The 18250-nt window shown below is 36.6% G+C and overlaps 1 protein-coding gene across 1 annotated transcript in view; it reads right to left on the bottom strand.

The window, feature by feature from the left end:
* CATSPERE (catsper channel auxiliary subunit epsilon) overlaps window positions 1-18250 on the bottom strand; it is a 199859-nt gene that overhangs the window by 94167 nt on the left and 87442 nt on the right. The window contains exon 6 of the mRNA XM_047077101.1: window positions 1326-1383. Coding sequence (XP_046933057.1) covers window positions 1326-1383 — 58 coding nt within the window. The remainder of the gene's footprint in view (window positions 1-1325; window positions 1384-18250) is intronic.

Here is an 18250-nt window from a genome sequence, read left to right as displayed (position 1 = left end):
ACTTTTAGTACAATGGGCAAATGTTAAAGAAATTTTAAAATATAAATATAACTATTTTATTTTGAAATAGTTTGACTCACAAGGAGTTAGCTTTCCCCAATGACAATAGCTTTATATAATCTTAGTGCATTGTCAAAACCCAGGAAATTGAGGAGGCAGCACTATTCACTCAGGTATGAATCTTATTAAGATTTCTCCATTCTGTTTTACAGGTGCTCTTTTTTTTATATAGTTCTGTGAAATTTTATCACATGTCTAGATTTATGTAACCGTCACCACAATATAGAACTGTTATAAAATATAGATGGTAGAACTGTTCCATTACAAAGAAGAAACCCCATCATGTTAACTCTTAAGAGTCATAACTGCCTGCTAACTCTGACTTTTGGCAATCACTTATCTGTTTTCAATGATTACAGTTTTGTCACCTCTAAAATCTTCTTCTTCTTCTTCTTCTTCTTCTTCTTCTTTTTTTTTTGATTCTGGAACAACATTGTCTTTATTTATTTATTTTTTAATATGAAATTTATTGTCAAACTGTTTTCCATACAACACCCAGTGTTCATCCCAACAGGTGTCCTCCTCAATGCCCATCACCCACTTTCCCCTCCCTCCCACCCCCCATCAACCCTCAGTTTATTCTCAGTTTTTAACAGTCTCTTATGGTTTGACTCCCTCCCTCTCTTACTTTTTTTTTCCCCTTCCCCTCTCCCATGGTCTTCTGTTAAGTTTCTCAGGATCCACATAAGAGTGAAAACATATGGTATCTGTCTTTCTCTATATGACTTATTTCACTTAGCATAACACTCTCCAGTTCCATCCACATTGCTACAAAAGGCCATATTTCATTCCTTCTCATTGCCAAGTAGTATTCCATTGTATATATAAACCACAATTTCTTTATCCACTCATCAGTTGATGGGCATTTAGGCTCTTTCCATAATTTGGCTACTGTTGAAAGTGCTGCTATCAAAGGGGGCACATGGGTGGCTCAGTTGGTTAAGCATCCAATTCTTGATTTCAGCTCAGGTCACCATCTCATGGTTTGTGGGATTGAGCCCCACATTGGGCTCTTTGCTGACAGCATGGAGGCTGATTGGGATTATCTCTCTCTCTCTGCCCCTTCTCCTTGATTGTGATCTCTCTCTCCCAAAATAAATAAATAAACATTAAAACAGTATCCTATAAATGGAATCATACAATATACAACACTTGAAATCGGCTTTTTAACTCAGCATCATTCAAGTTGTTATGCATATCGATAGTGCATTCTTTAAACATAAAAGCTGAAACTATAAAATTCTTAGAAGAAAACAGACAGAAACCTTCATGACATTGGATTTGGCATTGATTTCTTGGGTATGACTCCAAAGGCACAGGCAACTAAAGGAAAAATAGACAAATTGGAAGTCTTTGAAATTTAAGACTTTTTGCATCAAAAGACACTATCAATAGAGTAAAATGGCAACACATAGAATGGAAGAAAGTACTTGCATATCACATACAAGGGATTAATATACAGAATATATAGTGAATGCCTAAAACTTAACAACAACAAAAACAGTTAAAAAACAGGCAAAGGACTTGAAGAGCATTTATCCAGAGAAAATTATACAAATAGCCAATAGGCATGTGAAAAGATACTCGACATCATTAATCATTAGGGAAATGCAAATCAAAACCACGGTGAGATATAACCTCACATCCATTAGGATGACCTTGGAAGTTCATAGAGCTTGCCTGGCTAAGATGTAAGTAAGGAGTGTTTGCAGTCTGGGAAATGGCTGGTTGAGAAGCAGCAAAGAGACCAGCAAAACTGGGTCTCCTTTGAAACTTCAAGGCTGAAGGCAGCCTGACCTTGCCTGGGGATCAACATGTTTCTCCACTCTGTAGATGCTTAATCTAAAGTATTAAAACAACCCCCTTCCTATGACATATATACTGCCCCCGTCATGTTCCCTTTGCCTGTCTGCACGTCACTGCCCTGATTGTACTGTTCCCCTGATAATTTTTTAGTATGCTTTGTTCCTGCTTTTGAAACTACACATTCCTTTCCCCTGTACCTCTTGAAATGTACTAATAAGATTCTCAATAAAAACTTTGCTTGGAGAAGAGCTTTGCTTGGGGCCATCACCACTAGAGCGCTTGGCCCCCTTGCCCTCTCCTTTCTCTGATTCAGGAGTCTGGAGTACTCTGTCATCCACCACCCCAGGGTTTGCTGGTCAAACCTGAAAGGTGACTGTTATTAAAAATAAAGGCTTTACTGATAAACTTTAAGAAGATGTAATACCTGTTCTTCTCAAAGTCTTCCAAAAAATCAAAGAGAAGGGAATGGTCCCAAACTCATTTTACAAAGCCAGAAAAGGACACTACCAGAAGAAAAAATTATAGCCCAATATCCCTGATGAATATAGATGCAAAAAATTCTCAATAACATACTAGCAAATTCAATAGCATATTAAAAAGATCATACATAATGATCAAGTGGGATTTAACCCTGGAAAACAAGGATGGTTCAACATATGCAAATCAATAAATGACTTACATCACATTAATAGAATGAAAGACAAAAATCATGATTATCTCAGTAGACACAGAAAAAACATTTATGATAAAACACCCATTAATGATAAAACTCTTTTACAAATTACATATAGAAGATACATAACAAAGGCAATATATGACAAGACCACAGCACAGCTAACATCATACTCAGCTTTTCCTCTAATATTAGGAACAAGACAAGGGTTTCTATCCTCACCACTCTTATTCAACACAGTACTGGAACTCCTAACCAGAGAAATCAGGCAAGAAAAAAAAAGGCATCAGAATTGGAAAGGAAAATGTAAAATTGTGTCTGTTAGCTGATGATATGATGTATATAGAAAATCCTAAAATACCACAAAAAAACAAAAACAAAAACAAACCTTATTAGATCTAATCAAGTTATTAAAGTTGCAGGATACAAAATTAAAATACAAAATCAGTAGTATTTCTATACACCAATAATAAATTGCCTTAAAAGAAATAAAGAAAATGATCTCATTTACAATAGTATCAAAACAATGAAATGCTTAGGAATAAAATTAACCAAGGAGGTGAAGGATTAGTACTCTGAAATTACAAAACATTGATGAGAGAAACTGAAGAAGACACAAATAAATGAAAAGGTATTTCTGTGTTCATGGATTAGAAGAATTAATATGGTTAAAATGTCTATATTACCAAAAGTCATCTATAGATTCAGTGTAATCCTTATCGAGAGTTCAATGACATTTTTCTGCAGAGGTAGAAAGAAAAATGCTAAAATTTATATGGAACCAAAAAAGATTCTGAATAGCCAAGTTAATCCTGAGAAAGAAGAATAAAGCAGGAGGCATCACACTTCCTGATTTCAAAATATGTTATAAAGCTACAGTAATCAAAACAGTATGGCAGTGGCATAAAAAACAGACAGATCACTGGAACAGAATTGAAAGTCCAGAAATAAACCCAAGCATATGCAATCAAGTAGTACTTGACAAAGGAGCTGAGAACACTCAGTGGAGAAAAGACAGTGTCTTCAGTAAATGGTGCTGGGGAAAATTGGATATTCATTAGTAAAAGAATGACACTAGATCCCGATCTTACACTACTCACAAAAATTAACTCAGAATTGATTAAAATATTAAATGTAAGATCTGAAATTATAAAACTCCTAGAAGAAAACATAGGAAACAATTTTCTTGATGTGGGTCTTGGCATTGACTTTTTTGTGATATGATATAGCACAAAAACAAAATCAAAATTAAACAAGTGGGACATCCATTGTCACTGCAAATGGCAAGATTTCATTCTTTTTATGGCTGAGCAATATTCACATATAATAGTCATATATACATAATACGTACATATATATATATATATATATATATATATATATATTCCTATGTTTACTGCATCATTATTTACAATAGCCAAATTATGGAAACAACATAAACGTCCATCAACTGATGAATGCATAAGGAAGATATGAGATGTATACATCCCATTAGTAAACATGGGGATGCATATATTCCTTTGGATTACTGTTTTTGTATTCTCTGGGCAAATACCCAGTAGTGAGATTGCTGGATCATAGGGTATTTCTATTTTTAATTTTTTGAGGAACCTCCATATTGTCTTCCACAGGGGCTGCACCAGTGTGCATTCCTGCCAATAGCGTACAAGTGTTTCTTTTTCTCCACAGTAACCAAAACTCGTTGTTTCTTGTGTTTTTTATTTTGGCCATTCTGACTGATGTGAGGTGATATCTCATGGTGCTTTTGATTTTCATTTCCCTGATGATGAGTGATCTTGAGATTCTTTTCATGGGTCTGAGGGCAATCTGTCTGTCTTCTTTGGAGAAATGTCTGTTTATGTCTTCTACCCATTTTTTAAGTTGGATTATTTGTTTTTTATGTGTGTTGAGTTGCCTAAGTTTTTTTCAATATATTTTGATACTAACCCTTTATTAGATATGTCATTTGCAAATATCTTCTTCCATTCAGTAGATTGCCTTTTAGTTTTGTTGTTTCCTTTGCTGTGCATACAATGGAATATTATTTAGCCTTAAAAAGAAGAAAAATTCTGACACACGCTACAACATGGATGAACCTCGACTATATCATGCTAAGTGAAGTAATCAGTCACAAAAAAACCAAATGCTATATGATTCCACTTATATAAGGTATTTAGAGTTGTGAAATTCTTAGAGACGGAAGCACAACCATAGGAATGTACTTAATGCCACTAAACTGTACACTTAAAATAGTTACTAAAATGATAAATGTTTATGTATATTTTACATAATTTTTTTAAAAAGTACTTTCCTTTAAATATTTAAGGGATCCTGGAGTGGGCTGTTAGATAGTGCCCTAATATGACACTGAAAGAACATGCAGTCATCTTTCTGCCTTATTTCTAAGTTTTGGATATTTTTTCTTAATACATAAAAGTTCCTAAGAAATTTCACCTCTGAAGGTAAAAGACGCTGAGAAAAACACCCAAGATGGCAATTCATATAAATTCTACATACATGTTTATTAAAGCATTTAAATATATATTTAATTACATTTATTCACTTTTATATTTATATTTATAAATATAAATTCATATTAATTTATTTAATTTTTATAATTAAATACATTATAATGTATAAAGTATTAGATTACATTATACATTATAATGTATAAAGTATTAGATATGTATTTAGTTATGTATAATTAGAAAATCTTGATCAACTATCTCAAATTCAGAAAACAGCACTGAATCTAAATAACAACAAAATATTTTCTTAAGAGTTTTTTTTTTAATTTACATCCAAGTTAGTTAGCATATAGTGCAATAATGATTTCAGGAGTAGAATCCAGTGATTTTCCCCTACATAGAACACCCAGTGCTCATCCCACCAAGTGTCCCCCTTAATGCCTCTTGCCCATTTAGCCCATCCCTCCACCCACAATCCCTCCAGCAACCCTCAGTTTGTTCTCCGTATTTAAGAGTTTATGTTTTGTCCCCCTCCCAGTGTTTATATTATTTTTGCTTCCCTTCCCTTATGCTCATCTGCTTTGTATCTTAAATTCCACATGTGAGTGAAGTCATATATTTGTCTTTCTCTGACTGACTAATTTTGCTTAGGATAATATACTCTAGTTCCATCCACGGAGTTGCAAATGGCAAGATTTCATTCTTTTTGATTGCCAAGTATTACTCCATTGTGTGTGTGTGTGTGTGTGTGTGTGTGTGTGTGTGTGTATTACTATTATATTCAAATACTTTATTATTTAAAAAAAAAATTTTTTTTTCAACGTTTATTTATTTTTGGAACAGAGAGAGACAGAGCATGAACAGGGGAGGGGCAGAGAGAGAGGGAGACACAGAATCGGAAACAGGTTCCAGGCTCCGAGCCATCAGCCCAGAGCCTGACGCGGGGCTTGAACTCACGGACCGTGAGATCGTGACCTGGCTGAAGTCGGACGCTTAACCGACTGCGCCACCCAGGCGCCCCTACTTTATTATTTTTGAAAGAGAGAGAGACAGAGTGTGAGCTGCAGAGGGGCAGAGAGAGAGGGAGACACAGAATCCGAAGCAGGCTCCAGGCTCTGAGCCATCAGCACAGAGCCCAACGCGGTACTTGAACTCACGAGCTGTGAGATCATGACCTGAGCCGAAGTCAGATGCTCAACTGACTGAGCCACCCAGGTGCCCCTAAACCACATCTTCTTTATCCATTCATTTGTCAATGGACATTTGGGATCTTCTCATACGTTGGCCATTGTCGATAGCAGTGCTATAAACATTGGGGTGTATGTGCCCCTTTAAAACAACACACCTGTATTCTTTGTATAAATACATAGTAGTGCAATTGCTGGGTTGTAAGGTAGTTCTATTTTTAATTTTTTGAAGAACCTCCATACTGTTTTCCAGAGTGGCTGCACTAATTTGCATTCCCACCAGCAACGCAAAAGGGTTCCTCTTTCTCCACATCCACGCCAACATCTGTTGTTGCCTGAGTTGTTAATGTTAGCCATTCTAACAGGTGTGAGGTGGTATCTCATTGTGGTTTTGATTTGTATTTCTCTGATGATGAGTAATGTTGAGCATTTTCTCATGTGTCTGTTAGACATCTGGATGTCTTCTTTGGAGAAGCGTCTATTCATGTCTTTTGCCCATTTCTTCACTGGATTATTTGTTTTTTGGGTGTTGAGTTTGATAAGTTCTTTGTAGATTTGGGATAATAGCCCTTTATCTGGTATATCATTTGCAAACTTCTCCCATTCCTTTGGTTGCCTTTTAGTTTTGCTGATTGTTTCCTTTGTCATGCAGAAGCTTTTTATTTGAGGTCCCAATAGCTCATTTTTGCTTTTGTTTCCCTTGCCTCTGGAAACATCTGGAGATGTGTTGAGTAAGAAGTTGCTACAGCCATAGTCAAAGAGGTTTTTGCCTGCTTTCTCCTCTAGGATTTTGATGGCTTTCAGTCTTAGGTTTATGTCTTTCATCCATTTTGAGTTTATTATTGTGTATGGTGTAAGAAAGTGGACCAGGTTCATTCTTCTGCATATTGCTGTCCAGTTTTCCAACAGCATTTGCTGAAGAAACCGTCTTTATTCCATTGGGTATTCTTTCCTGCTTTGTCAAAGATTAGTTGGCCAGATGTTTGTAGGTCCACTTCTGGGTTTTCTATTTTGTTCCATTGATCCAGTACCATACTGTCTTGATGATTACAGCTTTGTAGTACATCTTGAAGTTTGGAATTCTGAGGCCTCCAGCTTTGGTTTTCTTTTTCAGGATTGCATTGGCTATTCGGGGTCTTTTGTGGTTCCATATAAATTTTAGGATTGTGTGTTCTATTATTTTGATAGGGATTGTATTGACTATGTAGATTGCTGTGGGTAGTATCAACATTTTAACAATATTTGTTCTTCCAGTCCATGAGCATGGAATATTTTTCCTTTTTTTGTGTGTGTCTTCTTCAGTTTCTTTCATAAGTTCCTATAGTTTTCAGTGTATAGGTTTTTCACCTTTTTGGTTAGGTTTATTCCTAGGTATTTTATGGTTTTTGGTGCAATTGTAAATGGGATAGATTCCTTGGTTCCCCTTTCTGCCATTTCATTATTGGTGTATAAAAATGTAACCGATTTCTCGCATTGATTTTATATCCTGTGACTTTGCTGAATTCATTAATCAGTTCTAGCGGTTTTTTGGTGAAATATTTTGGGTTTTCCATATAGAGTATCATGTCATCTGCACAGAGTGAAAGTTTGACCTCTTCCTGGCCAATTTGGATGCCTTTAATTTCTTTGAGTTGTTTGATTGCTGAGGCTAGGACTTCCAATACTATGTTGAATAACAGTGGTGAGAGTGGACATCCCTATCGTGTTCCTGACCTTAAGGGGATAGCCCTCAGTTTTTCCCCATTGAGGATGATATTAGTGGTGGGTCCTTCATATATGGCTTTCATGATCTTGAGGTATGATCCTTCTATCCCTACTTTCTTGAGGGTGTTTGTCAAGAAAGGATGCTGTATTTTGTCAAATGCTTTCTCTGCATCTATGGAGAGGATCATGTGGTTCTTGTCCTTTCTTTTATTAATGTGATGTATCACATTGATTGTTTTGCAGATATTGAACCAGCCCTGCATCCCAGGTATAAATCCCAGTTGATCATGGTGAATAATTCTTTTAATGCATTGTTGGATCCAGTTGGCTAGTATCTTGTTGAGAATTTTTGCATCCATGTTCATCAGGAAACTGGTCTATAGTTCTCCATTTTAGTGGGGTTGTTGTCTGGTTTTGGGATCAAGGCCTCATAGAATGAGTTTGGAAGTTTTCCTTCCATTTCTATTTTTTGGAATAACTTCACAAGAGTAGGAGTTAACTCTTTAAATGTTTGGTAAAATTCCCCTGGAAAGCCATCCAGTCCTGGTCTCTTGTTTTTTGGGAGGTTTTTGATTACTAATTCAATTTCTTTGCTAGTTATTGGTCTGTTTGAATTCTCTATTTCTTCCTATTTCAGTTTTGGTAGTTTATATGTTTCTAGGAATTTGTCCATTTCTTCCAGATTGCCAAATTTATTGGCATATAATTGCTCATAATATTCTCTTACTATTGTTTGTATTTCTGCAGTGTTGGTTGTTATCTCTCCTCTTTCATTTTTTATTTTACTTACTTGGGTCCTTTCCTTTTTTTTGTTTTGATCAAACTGTCTAGGGATTTATCAATTTTGTTAATTCTTTCAAAGAACCAGTTCCTGGCTTCATTGATCTGTTCTTTTTTTTTTTTTTTTTTATTTCGATAGCACTGATTTTTTGCTCTATTCATTATTATTTCCTGTCTTCTGCTGGTTTTGGGTTTTATTTGCTGTTCTTTTTCCAGCTTCGTTAGGTGTAAGGTTAGGTTGTGTATCTGAGACCTCTCTTCCTTCTTAAGGAAGGCTTGTATCGCCTTCCTTATGACTGCCTTTGCTGCATCCCAGAGGTTTTGGGCTGTCGTATTATTTTCATTGGCTTCCATGTACTTTTTACTTTCCTCTTTAATTTCTTGATTAACCTACTCATTCTTTAGTAGGATGTTCTTTAATCTCCAAGTATTTGTGGTCTTTCCAAATTTTTTCTTGTGGTTGATTTTGAATTTCATAGTATTGTGGTCTGAAAATATGCATGGTATGATCTCGATCTTTTTGAACTTGTTGAGGGCTGATTTGTGACCCAGTATGTGATCTATTCTGGAGGATGTTCAGTGTGCACTTGAGAAGAATATATATTCTGCTGCTTTAGGATGAAATGTTCTGAATATATCTGTTAAGTCCATCCGGTCCAGTGTGTCATTCAAACCCATGGCTTCCTTGTTGATTTTCTGCTTACATGATTGTCCATTGCTCTACGAGGTGTGTTGAAGTCCCCTACTATGATGGTATTATTATCAATGAGTTTCTGTATGTTTGTGGTTAATTGATTTATATATTTGGGTGCTTTCATATTGGGGCATAAATGTTTACAATTGTTAGATCTTCTTGGTGGACATACCCCTTAATTATGATAGAATGCCCTTCTTTGTCTCTTGTTACAATATTTATTTTAAAATCTAGATTGTCTGATATACATATGGCTACTCCAGCTTTCTTTTCGTGACCATTAGCATGTTAGATGGTTCTCCATCCCCTCACTTTCAGTCTGAAGGTGACTTAAGGTCTAAAATAGTCTCTTATAAAAGCATACACATGGATGTCATTTTCTTATCCATTCTGATACCATATGTCTTGATTGGAGCACTTAATCTATTGATATTTAGAATGAGTACTGAAAGATATGAACTTATTGCCATTGTGTTGGCAATTGTGTAAAGTTGGAGTTTCTGGTGGTGTTCTCTGGTCCTTTGTAGTCTTTGTTGATTTTGGTCTTTTTTGTTTTGTTTCATCTTTTCTCCCCTCAGAGAGTCCCCCTTAGACATTCTTGCAGGGCTGGTTTAGTGGTCATGACTCCTTTAGTTTTTGTTTGTCTGAAAACTCTTTATTTCTTCTATTTTGAATGACAGCCTTGCTGGATAAAGAAGTCTTGTCTGCATATCTTTCTGATTCAGCATGTTGAATATATCCTGTCATTCCTTTATGGACTGTAAAGTTTCTGAGGGTAGGTATACTGCGAACCTGATCTGTCTTCCCTTGTAGGTTAAGGACTTTTTTCCCTTGCTGTTTTCAAAATTATTTCCTTGTCTGTGCATTTTGTGAATTTGACTATTATATGCCTTGTTGATGGTTGGTTTTTGTTGAATCTAATGGGAGTTCTCTGTTTCTTGGATTTTGATGTCTGTGTCTTTCCCCAGGTTAGGAAAGTTTTCTGCTATGATTTGCTCACATAAACCTTCTATCCCTTTTTCTCTCTCTTCATCTTCTGCGACTCCTATGATTTGGATGTCATTCCTTTTCAGTGAGCCACTGAGTTCTCTAATTCTTATATTGTGCTCTTTTGCCTTAGTTTCTCTCTCTTTTTCTGCTTCATTATTCTCCATAATTTTGGCTTCTGTATCACTGATTTGTTGCTTTGCTTCATCAATGGCATCAATTCAAGATTGCATCTCAGTTATAGCGTTTTTAATTTAGTCCTCACTTGATTTTACCTCTTTTATTTCCTCAGAAAGGGATTATATGTTTTTTTTCAACCCAAGCTAGTGTTCTTATTATCATGATTCTAAATTATAGTTCAGACATCTTGCTTATATCTGTGTTGATTAAGTCCCTGGCTGTCATTTCTTCCTGTTCTTTCTTTTGGGGTGAATCCCTTCATTTTGTCATTTTGGAGGGAGAAAAAGAATTAATAAAAGAAAATAAAAGAGACAATCTGGGGGAGAAGCCAAGATGGCAGAACAGCATGGAAGCTTTTTGTGTGTCTCGCGTCCGTGAAATACAGCCAGACCAACATTAAACCATCCTACACAACTAGAAAACCAATTGGAAGATTAATACAACAATCTGCACAACCTGAACCACAGAATTCAGCAGGTATGTGACACGAAGAGCTGAACTTGGGGAGCAAGAAGCCCCGAAACGTAGGGAACTGCTTTTGTGGGTGGAGAGAGGATGGAGACTGGGGAGGAGGGGAGCATACGGGAAAAGCACCCCTCCCCAAAAGCAGCTGGAGAGAAAGTAGAAAATTGGAAACAGTCGCAGGGACTAAACTAAAAAGGGAGAAAGGAGAGGGTTTAAATTCCATTAAGACTGTAAACTAGGGGAGTGCAAAGGCTGCAACTCCGCAGCTCGATACCTGGTGGTGCTCTGGTGGGAAAGGTGAATGCCCAGGAACAGAGTGGGGTCCGGGAGGTTCTCGGGCCACATGGGGAAAAGCGGTTCCATTGATGGAAGGATATTTGGTAGAGACTGTTGAAGTCACCTGGTCCCAGCAGACCCCGGAAGGCAGCCACATTCACTGGTGCAGGGGCAAGGTTGTTGAGGGTGAAGCCTGGTGTCAGATGTGTGTTGCGATTTTCCACGGTCCCTGAAATGCTGAGACTACACTGTCTCGCAAATTTTTGGGGGGTCGGGCTGGCACCTAGCTGCAGTCTTAGGGCACCGGCAACAGCAGGATCCAGCCGGTGTTTGTGGGTGCAGCCAACATTCAGCCATTGCTCATTAGGCCACCACTCGATGAGACCCTCCTGCAGAGGGGCAGAGTGGGTCAAAGCCGCAGTCCTTCAGAAGTAAGGGGCCGGGGAAAACAGCCACATCTGAGACAAAACTTGGGAGAGAGGTACTGCCTGGGCCTGGTCATGGAGAGTGAAAAAGTGGGGAGTGTACAAGAGCTGAAGACAGAGGACTGGCGCACGACTGCTGATGTGGGAGAACAGACTGGGTGGCTGGGCAGCGCCATTTTTCACCGCTCCCGTGCATGTGCCATGTGCACCGACAAGCACCACAACAATCCACCCCAGTAGGCTAGCAGCGCCATCTAGGGGAGAGCAGAGCTGTTACACTGAGCCCTGCCCAACTGGGCCAACTTTGCTCTTCAAGAACACAAACCTCACCACCGGCTTAAGCTATGGACTATAAAGAGCTACATGGACTGACCTCTAGGGGAAAACAAAGCAATTTCAGTCCTACTTCAATCAGTTAGCAGGTTCATCTATTCAATTTTTTTTCTCTCTTTCTCCTTTTTCTCTTTTATAATTCTTTTCTTTTTCTTGAATATAGAAAGAGAAAAGACTCATTTTTATTTTCAATTTTTATTAAAAATATCTGTCTTTAATTTTTATTACTATATTTTTTACTTTTGTGTAAATTTTTTCAAATTCTACTTTACTTCCATCATTTTATTTTAGTCTACTTCAGTGTACTCACCTTTTCAAATTTTCAAACAATTTCCTTTTTTTCTTTTTTTTTCTTTTTCATTTCTTTTCTTTTTCTTGAATGCAGAAAGAGAAAAACTTCATTTTCACTTTCAATTTCTTTTAAAAATATTTTTATTTAATTTTTATTACTACAGTTTTTGCTTTTATGTAAATTTTTTCATATTCTATCTTACTCCCATTATTTTATTTTAGTCTACTACAGTGTATTCACTTTTTCAAATTTTCAAATGATTCCTTTTTTTGTCTTTTCCTTTTTTCTTTTTTTAATCTTTTTTCTCTTTTTCATTTCTTTTCTTTTTTCTTAAATACAGAAAATGAAAAAATTCATATTTATTTTTAATTTTTATTAAAAATATCTTTCTATAATTTTTTCTACTATATTCTCTACGTTTGTGTATTTTAGTTTACTTTAGTGTATTCATTTTTTCAAATTCTCAAACGATTTCCATTTTTTTCTCTCCCCCCGCCTTTTTTGTTTGTTTGTTTTTGTTTGTTTGTTTCTCTAATCTGTCAAACCACTTTCTACACCCAGACCAAAACACACCTAGGATCTAGTATCATCTGTTCGATTTATGTGTGGGTGTGTTTTTAATTTTTAATTTTAATATTTTTTTAATTTTAATTTTTTTAATTGCAATTTTTCTACCTCATTAATTTCTTTTCTCCTTTAAAAATGACAAAATGAAGGAATTCACCCCAAAAGAAAGAGCATGAAGAAATGCCAGCCAGGGATTTAACCAACACAGACACAAGCAAGATGTCTGAACCAGAATTTAGAATCACGATAATAAGAATACTAGCTGGAGTTGAAAATAGATTAGAATCTCTTTCTGCAGAGATAAAAGAAGCAAAAAATATCCAGAATGAAATTAAAAATGCTATAACTGAGCTGCAATCATGGATGGATGCAGCAGCAGCAAGGATGGACGAGACAGAACAGAGAATCAGCGATATAGAGGACAAACTTATAGAGAATAATGAAGCAGAGAAAAAGAGGGAGATTAAGGCAAAAGAGCATGATTTAAGAATTAAAAAAATCAGTGACTCAAAAAAGGAACAACATCAGAATCATAGGGGTCCCAGAGGAAGAAGAGAGAGAAATAGGGGTAGAAGGGTTATGTGAGCAAATCATAGTGGAAAACTTTCCTAACCTGGGGAAAGACACAGACATCAAAATCCAGGAAGCACAGAGGACTCCCATAAAATTCAACAAAAACCGACCATCAACAAGGCATATCATAGTCAAATTCACAAAATACTCAGGCAAGGAAAGAATCATGAAAGCAGCCAGGGAAAAAAAAGCCCCTAACCTACAAGGGAAGACAGATCAGGCTTGTAGCAAACCTATCCACAGAAACCTGGCAGGCCAGAAAGGGGTGGCAGGATATATTCAGTGTGCTGAATCAGAAAAATATGCAGCCAAGAATTCTTTATCCAGCAAGGCTGTCATTCAAAATAGAAGGAGAGATAAAAAGTTTCCCAAACAAAAGTTAAAGGAGTTTGTGACCACTAAACCAGCCCTGCAAGAAATATTAAGGGGGACTCTTTGAGAGGACAAAAGATGAAAATATGTATATGTATGTATGTGTGTGTGTATATATATATATGTGTGTGTGTGTGTATATATATATATATATATATACATATATATATATATATATCAAAAGCAACAAAACATTAGAAAGCACCAGAGAACACCACCAGAAACTCCAACTCTACAAGCATCATAATGGCAATAAAGTCATATCTTTCAGTACTCACTCTAAACATCAATGGACTCAATGCTCCAATCAAAAGACATAAGGTAACAGAATGGATAAGAAAACAAGACCCATCTATATGCTGTTTACAAGAGACCCACTTTAGACCTAAAGACACCTACAGATTGAAAATAAGGGGATGGAGAACCATCTATCATGCTAATGGTCAACAAAAGAAAGCCGGAGTAGCTATACTTATATCAGACAATCTAGACTTTAAAATAAAGACTGTATCAAGAGATACAGAAGGGCATTATATCATAATCAAGAGGCCTATAGACCAAGAAGACCTAACAATTGTAAACATTTATGTGCCAAGTGTGGAAGCACCCAAATATATAAATCGATTAATCTCAAACATCAAGAAACTCGTTGATAGTAATACCATAATAGTAGGAGACTTCAACATCCCTCTCACAGCAAAGGACAGATCATCTAATCAAAAAATCAACAAGGAAACAATGGCTTTGAATGACACATTGGACCAGATGGACTTAACAGATATATTCAGAACATTTCATCCTAAAGCAGCAGAATATACATTCTTCTCCAGTGCACATGGAATGTTCTCCAGAATAGACCACATACTGGGACGCAAATCAGCCCTAAGTAAGTACAAAAAAATCGAGATCATACCATGCATAGTTTCAGACCACAATGCTATGAAACTCGAAATCAACCACAAGAAAAAATTTGGAAAGGTAACAAATACTTGGGAGACTGAAGAACATCCTACTAAAGAATGAATGGGCTAACTAAGCAGTTAAAGAAGAAATTAAAAAGTATATGGAAGTCAATGAAAATGATAGCACCTCAACCCAAAACCTCTGGGACGCAGCAAAGGCGGTCATAAGAGGAAAGTATATAGCAATCCAAGCCTTCCTAAAGAAGGAAGAAAGATCTCAGATACACAACCTAACCTTATGCCTTAAGGAGCTGGAAAAAGAACAGCAAATAAAACCCAAAACCAGCAGAAGACAGGAAATAATAAAGATTAAAGCAGAAATTAATGCTATCAGAACTAAAAAAACAGTAGAACAGATCAATGAAACCAGAAGCTGGTTGTTTGAAAGAATTAACAAAATTGATAAGCCACTAGCCAGTTTGATCAAGAAGAAAAAGGAAAGGACCCAAATAAGTAAAATCAAGAACGAAAGAGGAGAAATCACAACCAACACAACAGAAATAAAAACAATAATAAGAGAATATTATGAGCAATTATATGCCAACAAAATGGGCAATCTGGAAGAAATGGACAAATTCCTAGAAACAGACACACTACCAAAACTGAAACAGGAAGAAATAGAAAATTGAACAGACCCATAACCAGTAAGGAAATCGAACTAGTAATCAAAAATCTCCCAAAAAACAACAGTCCAGGGCCAGATGGCTTTCCAGGGGGAATTCTACCAAACATTTAAGGAAGGGTTAACACCTATTCTCTTGAAACTATTCCAGAAAATAGAAAAGGAAGGAAAACTTCCAAACTCTTTCTATGAAGCCAGCATTACCCTGATTCCAAAACCAGACAGAGACCCCACTAAAAAGGAGAACTATGGACCAATTTCCCTGATGAACGTGGATGCAAAAATCCTCAACAAGATATTAACCAACTGGCTCCAACAATATATTAAAAAAAGTATTCACCACGACTAAGTGGGATTTATACCTGGGATGCAGGGCTGGTTCAATATCTGCAAAACAATTAACGTGACTCATCACATCAATAAAAGAAAGGACAAGAACCATATGATCCTCTCAATAGATACAGAGAAAGCATTTGACAAAATACAGCATCCTTTCTTGATAAAAACCCTGAAGAAAGTAGGGATAGAAGGATCATACCTCGAGATGACAAAAGCCATATATGAGTGACCCAACGCTAATATCATCCTCAATGGAAAAACTGAGAGTTTCCCCTAAGGTCAGGAACAAGACAGGGATGTCCACTCTTGCCACTGTTATTCAACATAGTATTGGAAGTCTTAGCCTCTGCAATCAGAAAACACAAAGAAATAAAAGGCATCCAAATTGGCCAGGAAGAGGTCAAACTTTCACTCTGTGCAGATGACATGATACTCTATATGGAAAACCCAAAAGATTCCACTAAAAAACTGCTAGAACTGATTCATGAATTCAGCAAAGTTGTAGGATATAAAATCAACACACAGAAATCGGTTGCATTCCTATACACCAACAATGAAGCAACAGAAAGAGAAATCAAGGAATTGATCCCATTTACAGTTGCACCAAAACCCATAAAATACATAGGAATAAATCTAACCAAAGAGGTGAAAAATCTATACACTGAAAACTATAGAAAGCTGATGAAAGAAATTGAAGAAGACACAAAGAAATGGAAAAAGATTTCATGTTCTTGGATAAGAAGAACAAATATTGTTAAAATGTTGATACTACCCAAAGCAATCTACAGATTCAATGCAATACTATCAAAGTAACACCAGCATTCTTCACAGAGCTAGAACAAATAATCCTACAATTTGTATGGAACCAGAAAAGACCCTGAATAGCCAAAGCAATCTTGAAAAAGAAAACCAAAGCAGGAGGCATCACAATCCCAGACTTCAAGCTATACTACAAAGCTGTAATCATCAAGACAGTATGGTACTGGCAGAAGAACAGACACTCAGATCAAGGGAATAGAACAGAGAACCCAGAAATGGATCCACAAATGTATGGCCAACTAATCTTTGACAAAGCAGGAAAGAATATCCAATGGAATAAAGACAGTCTCTTCAGCAACTGGTGCTGGGATAACTGGACAGTGACATGCAGAAGAATGAACCTGGACCACTTTCTTACACCATACACAAAAATAAACTCAAAGTGGATGAAAGACCTCAATGTAAGACAGGAAGCCATCAAAATCCTCGAGGAGAAAGCAGGCAAAAACCTCTTTGATCTTGCCTGCAGCAATTTCTTACTCAACAAGTCTCTGGAGGCAAGGGAAACACAAGCAAAAATGAACTACTGGGACCTCATCAAAATAAAAGGCTTCTGCACAGTGAAAGAAACAACCAGCAAAACTAAAAGGCAACTGACAGAATGGGGGAAGATATTTGCAAATGACATATCAGATAAAGGCTTAGTATCCAAAATCTACAAAGAACTTATCAACTCAACACCCAAAAAACAAATAATCCAGTGAAGAAATGGGCAAAAGACTTGAATAGACACTTCTCCAAAGAAGACATCCAGATGGCCAACCGACACATAAAAAAATGCTCAATATCATTCATCATCAGGGAAATACAAATCAAAACCACAATGAGATACCACCTCACGAATGTGTCAGAATGGCTAACATTAACAACTCAGGCAACAACAGATGTTGGCGAGGATGCAGAGAAAGAGGATCTCTTTTGCATTGTTGGTGGGAATGCAAGCTGGTGCAGGCACTCTGGAAAACAGTATGGAGGTTCCTCAAAAAACTAAAAATAGAACTACCCTATGACCCAGCAATTGCACTACTAGGCATTTATCCAAGGGATAAGGTGTGCTGTTTCGAAGGGATACATGCACCCCCATGTTTATAGCAGCACTATCAACAATAGCCAAAGTATGGAAAGAGCCCAAATGTCCATCGATGGATGAATGGATAAAGAAGATGTGGTGTATATACAATGGAGTATTACTCGGCAATCAAAAAAATGAAATCTTGCCATTTGCAACTACGTGGCTGGAACTGGAGGGTATTATGCTAAGTGAAATTAGTCGGTCAGAGAAAGACAAAAATCATATGACTTCATTCATATGAGGACTTGAAGAGACGAAAACAGATGAACATAAGGGAAAGGAAACAAAAATAATATAAAAACAGGGAGGGGGACAAAACAAAAGAGACTCATAAATATGGAGAACAAACTGAGGATTGCTGGAGGGGTTGTGGGAGGGGGGATGGGCTAAATGGGTAAGGGGCATTAAGGAATCTACTGAAATCATTGCTTCAGTATATTCTAACTAATTTGGATGTAAATTAAAAAAATAAAATATAACATTAAAAAAATAAAATTAAAAAGGTTAAAAACAACACAAAAAGATCAAATAAAGGAAGATAGATTTTAGATATGTTTTGGTCTGGTTGTTGAAAGAAGCTTGATTGAATAGGGA

This window comes from Lynx rufus, unplaced genomic scaffold (assembly GCF_022079265.1).
Source record: "Lynx rufus isolate CCGP_SWC_20201006 ecotype Redwood Valley unplaced genomic scaffold, mLynRuf1.p SCAF_15, whole genome shotgun sequence".
In the NCBI taxonomy this organism is placed as follows: domain Eukaryota; kingdom Metazoa; phylum Chordata; class Mammalia; order Carnivora; family Felidae; genus Lynx; species Lynx rufus.
This window is presented reverse-complemented; position numbering and strand designations above follow the sequence as displayed.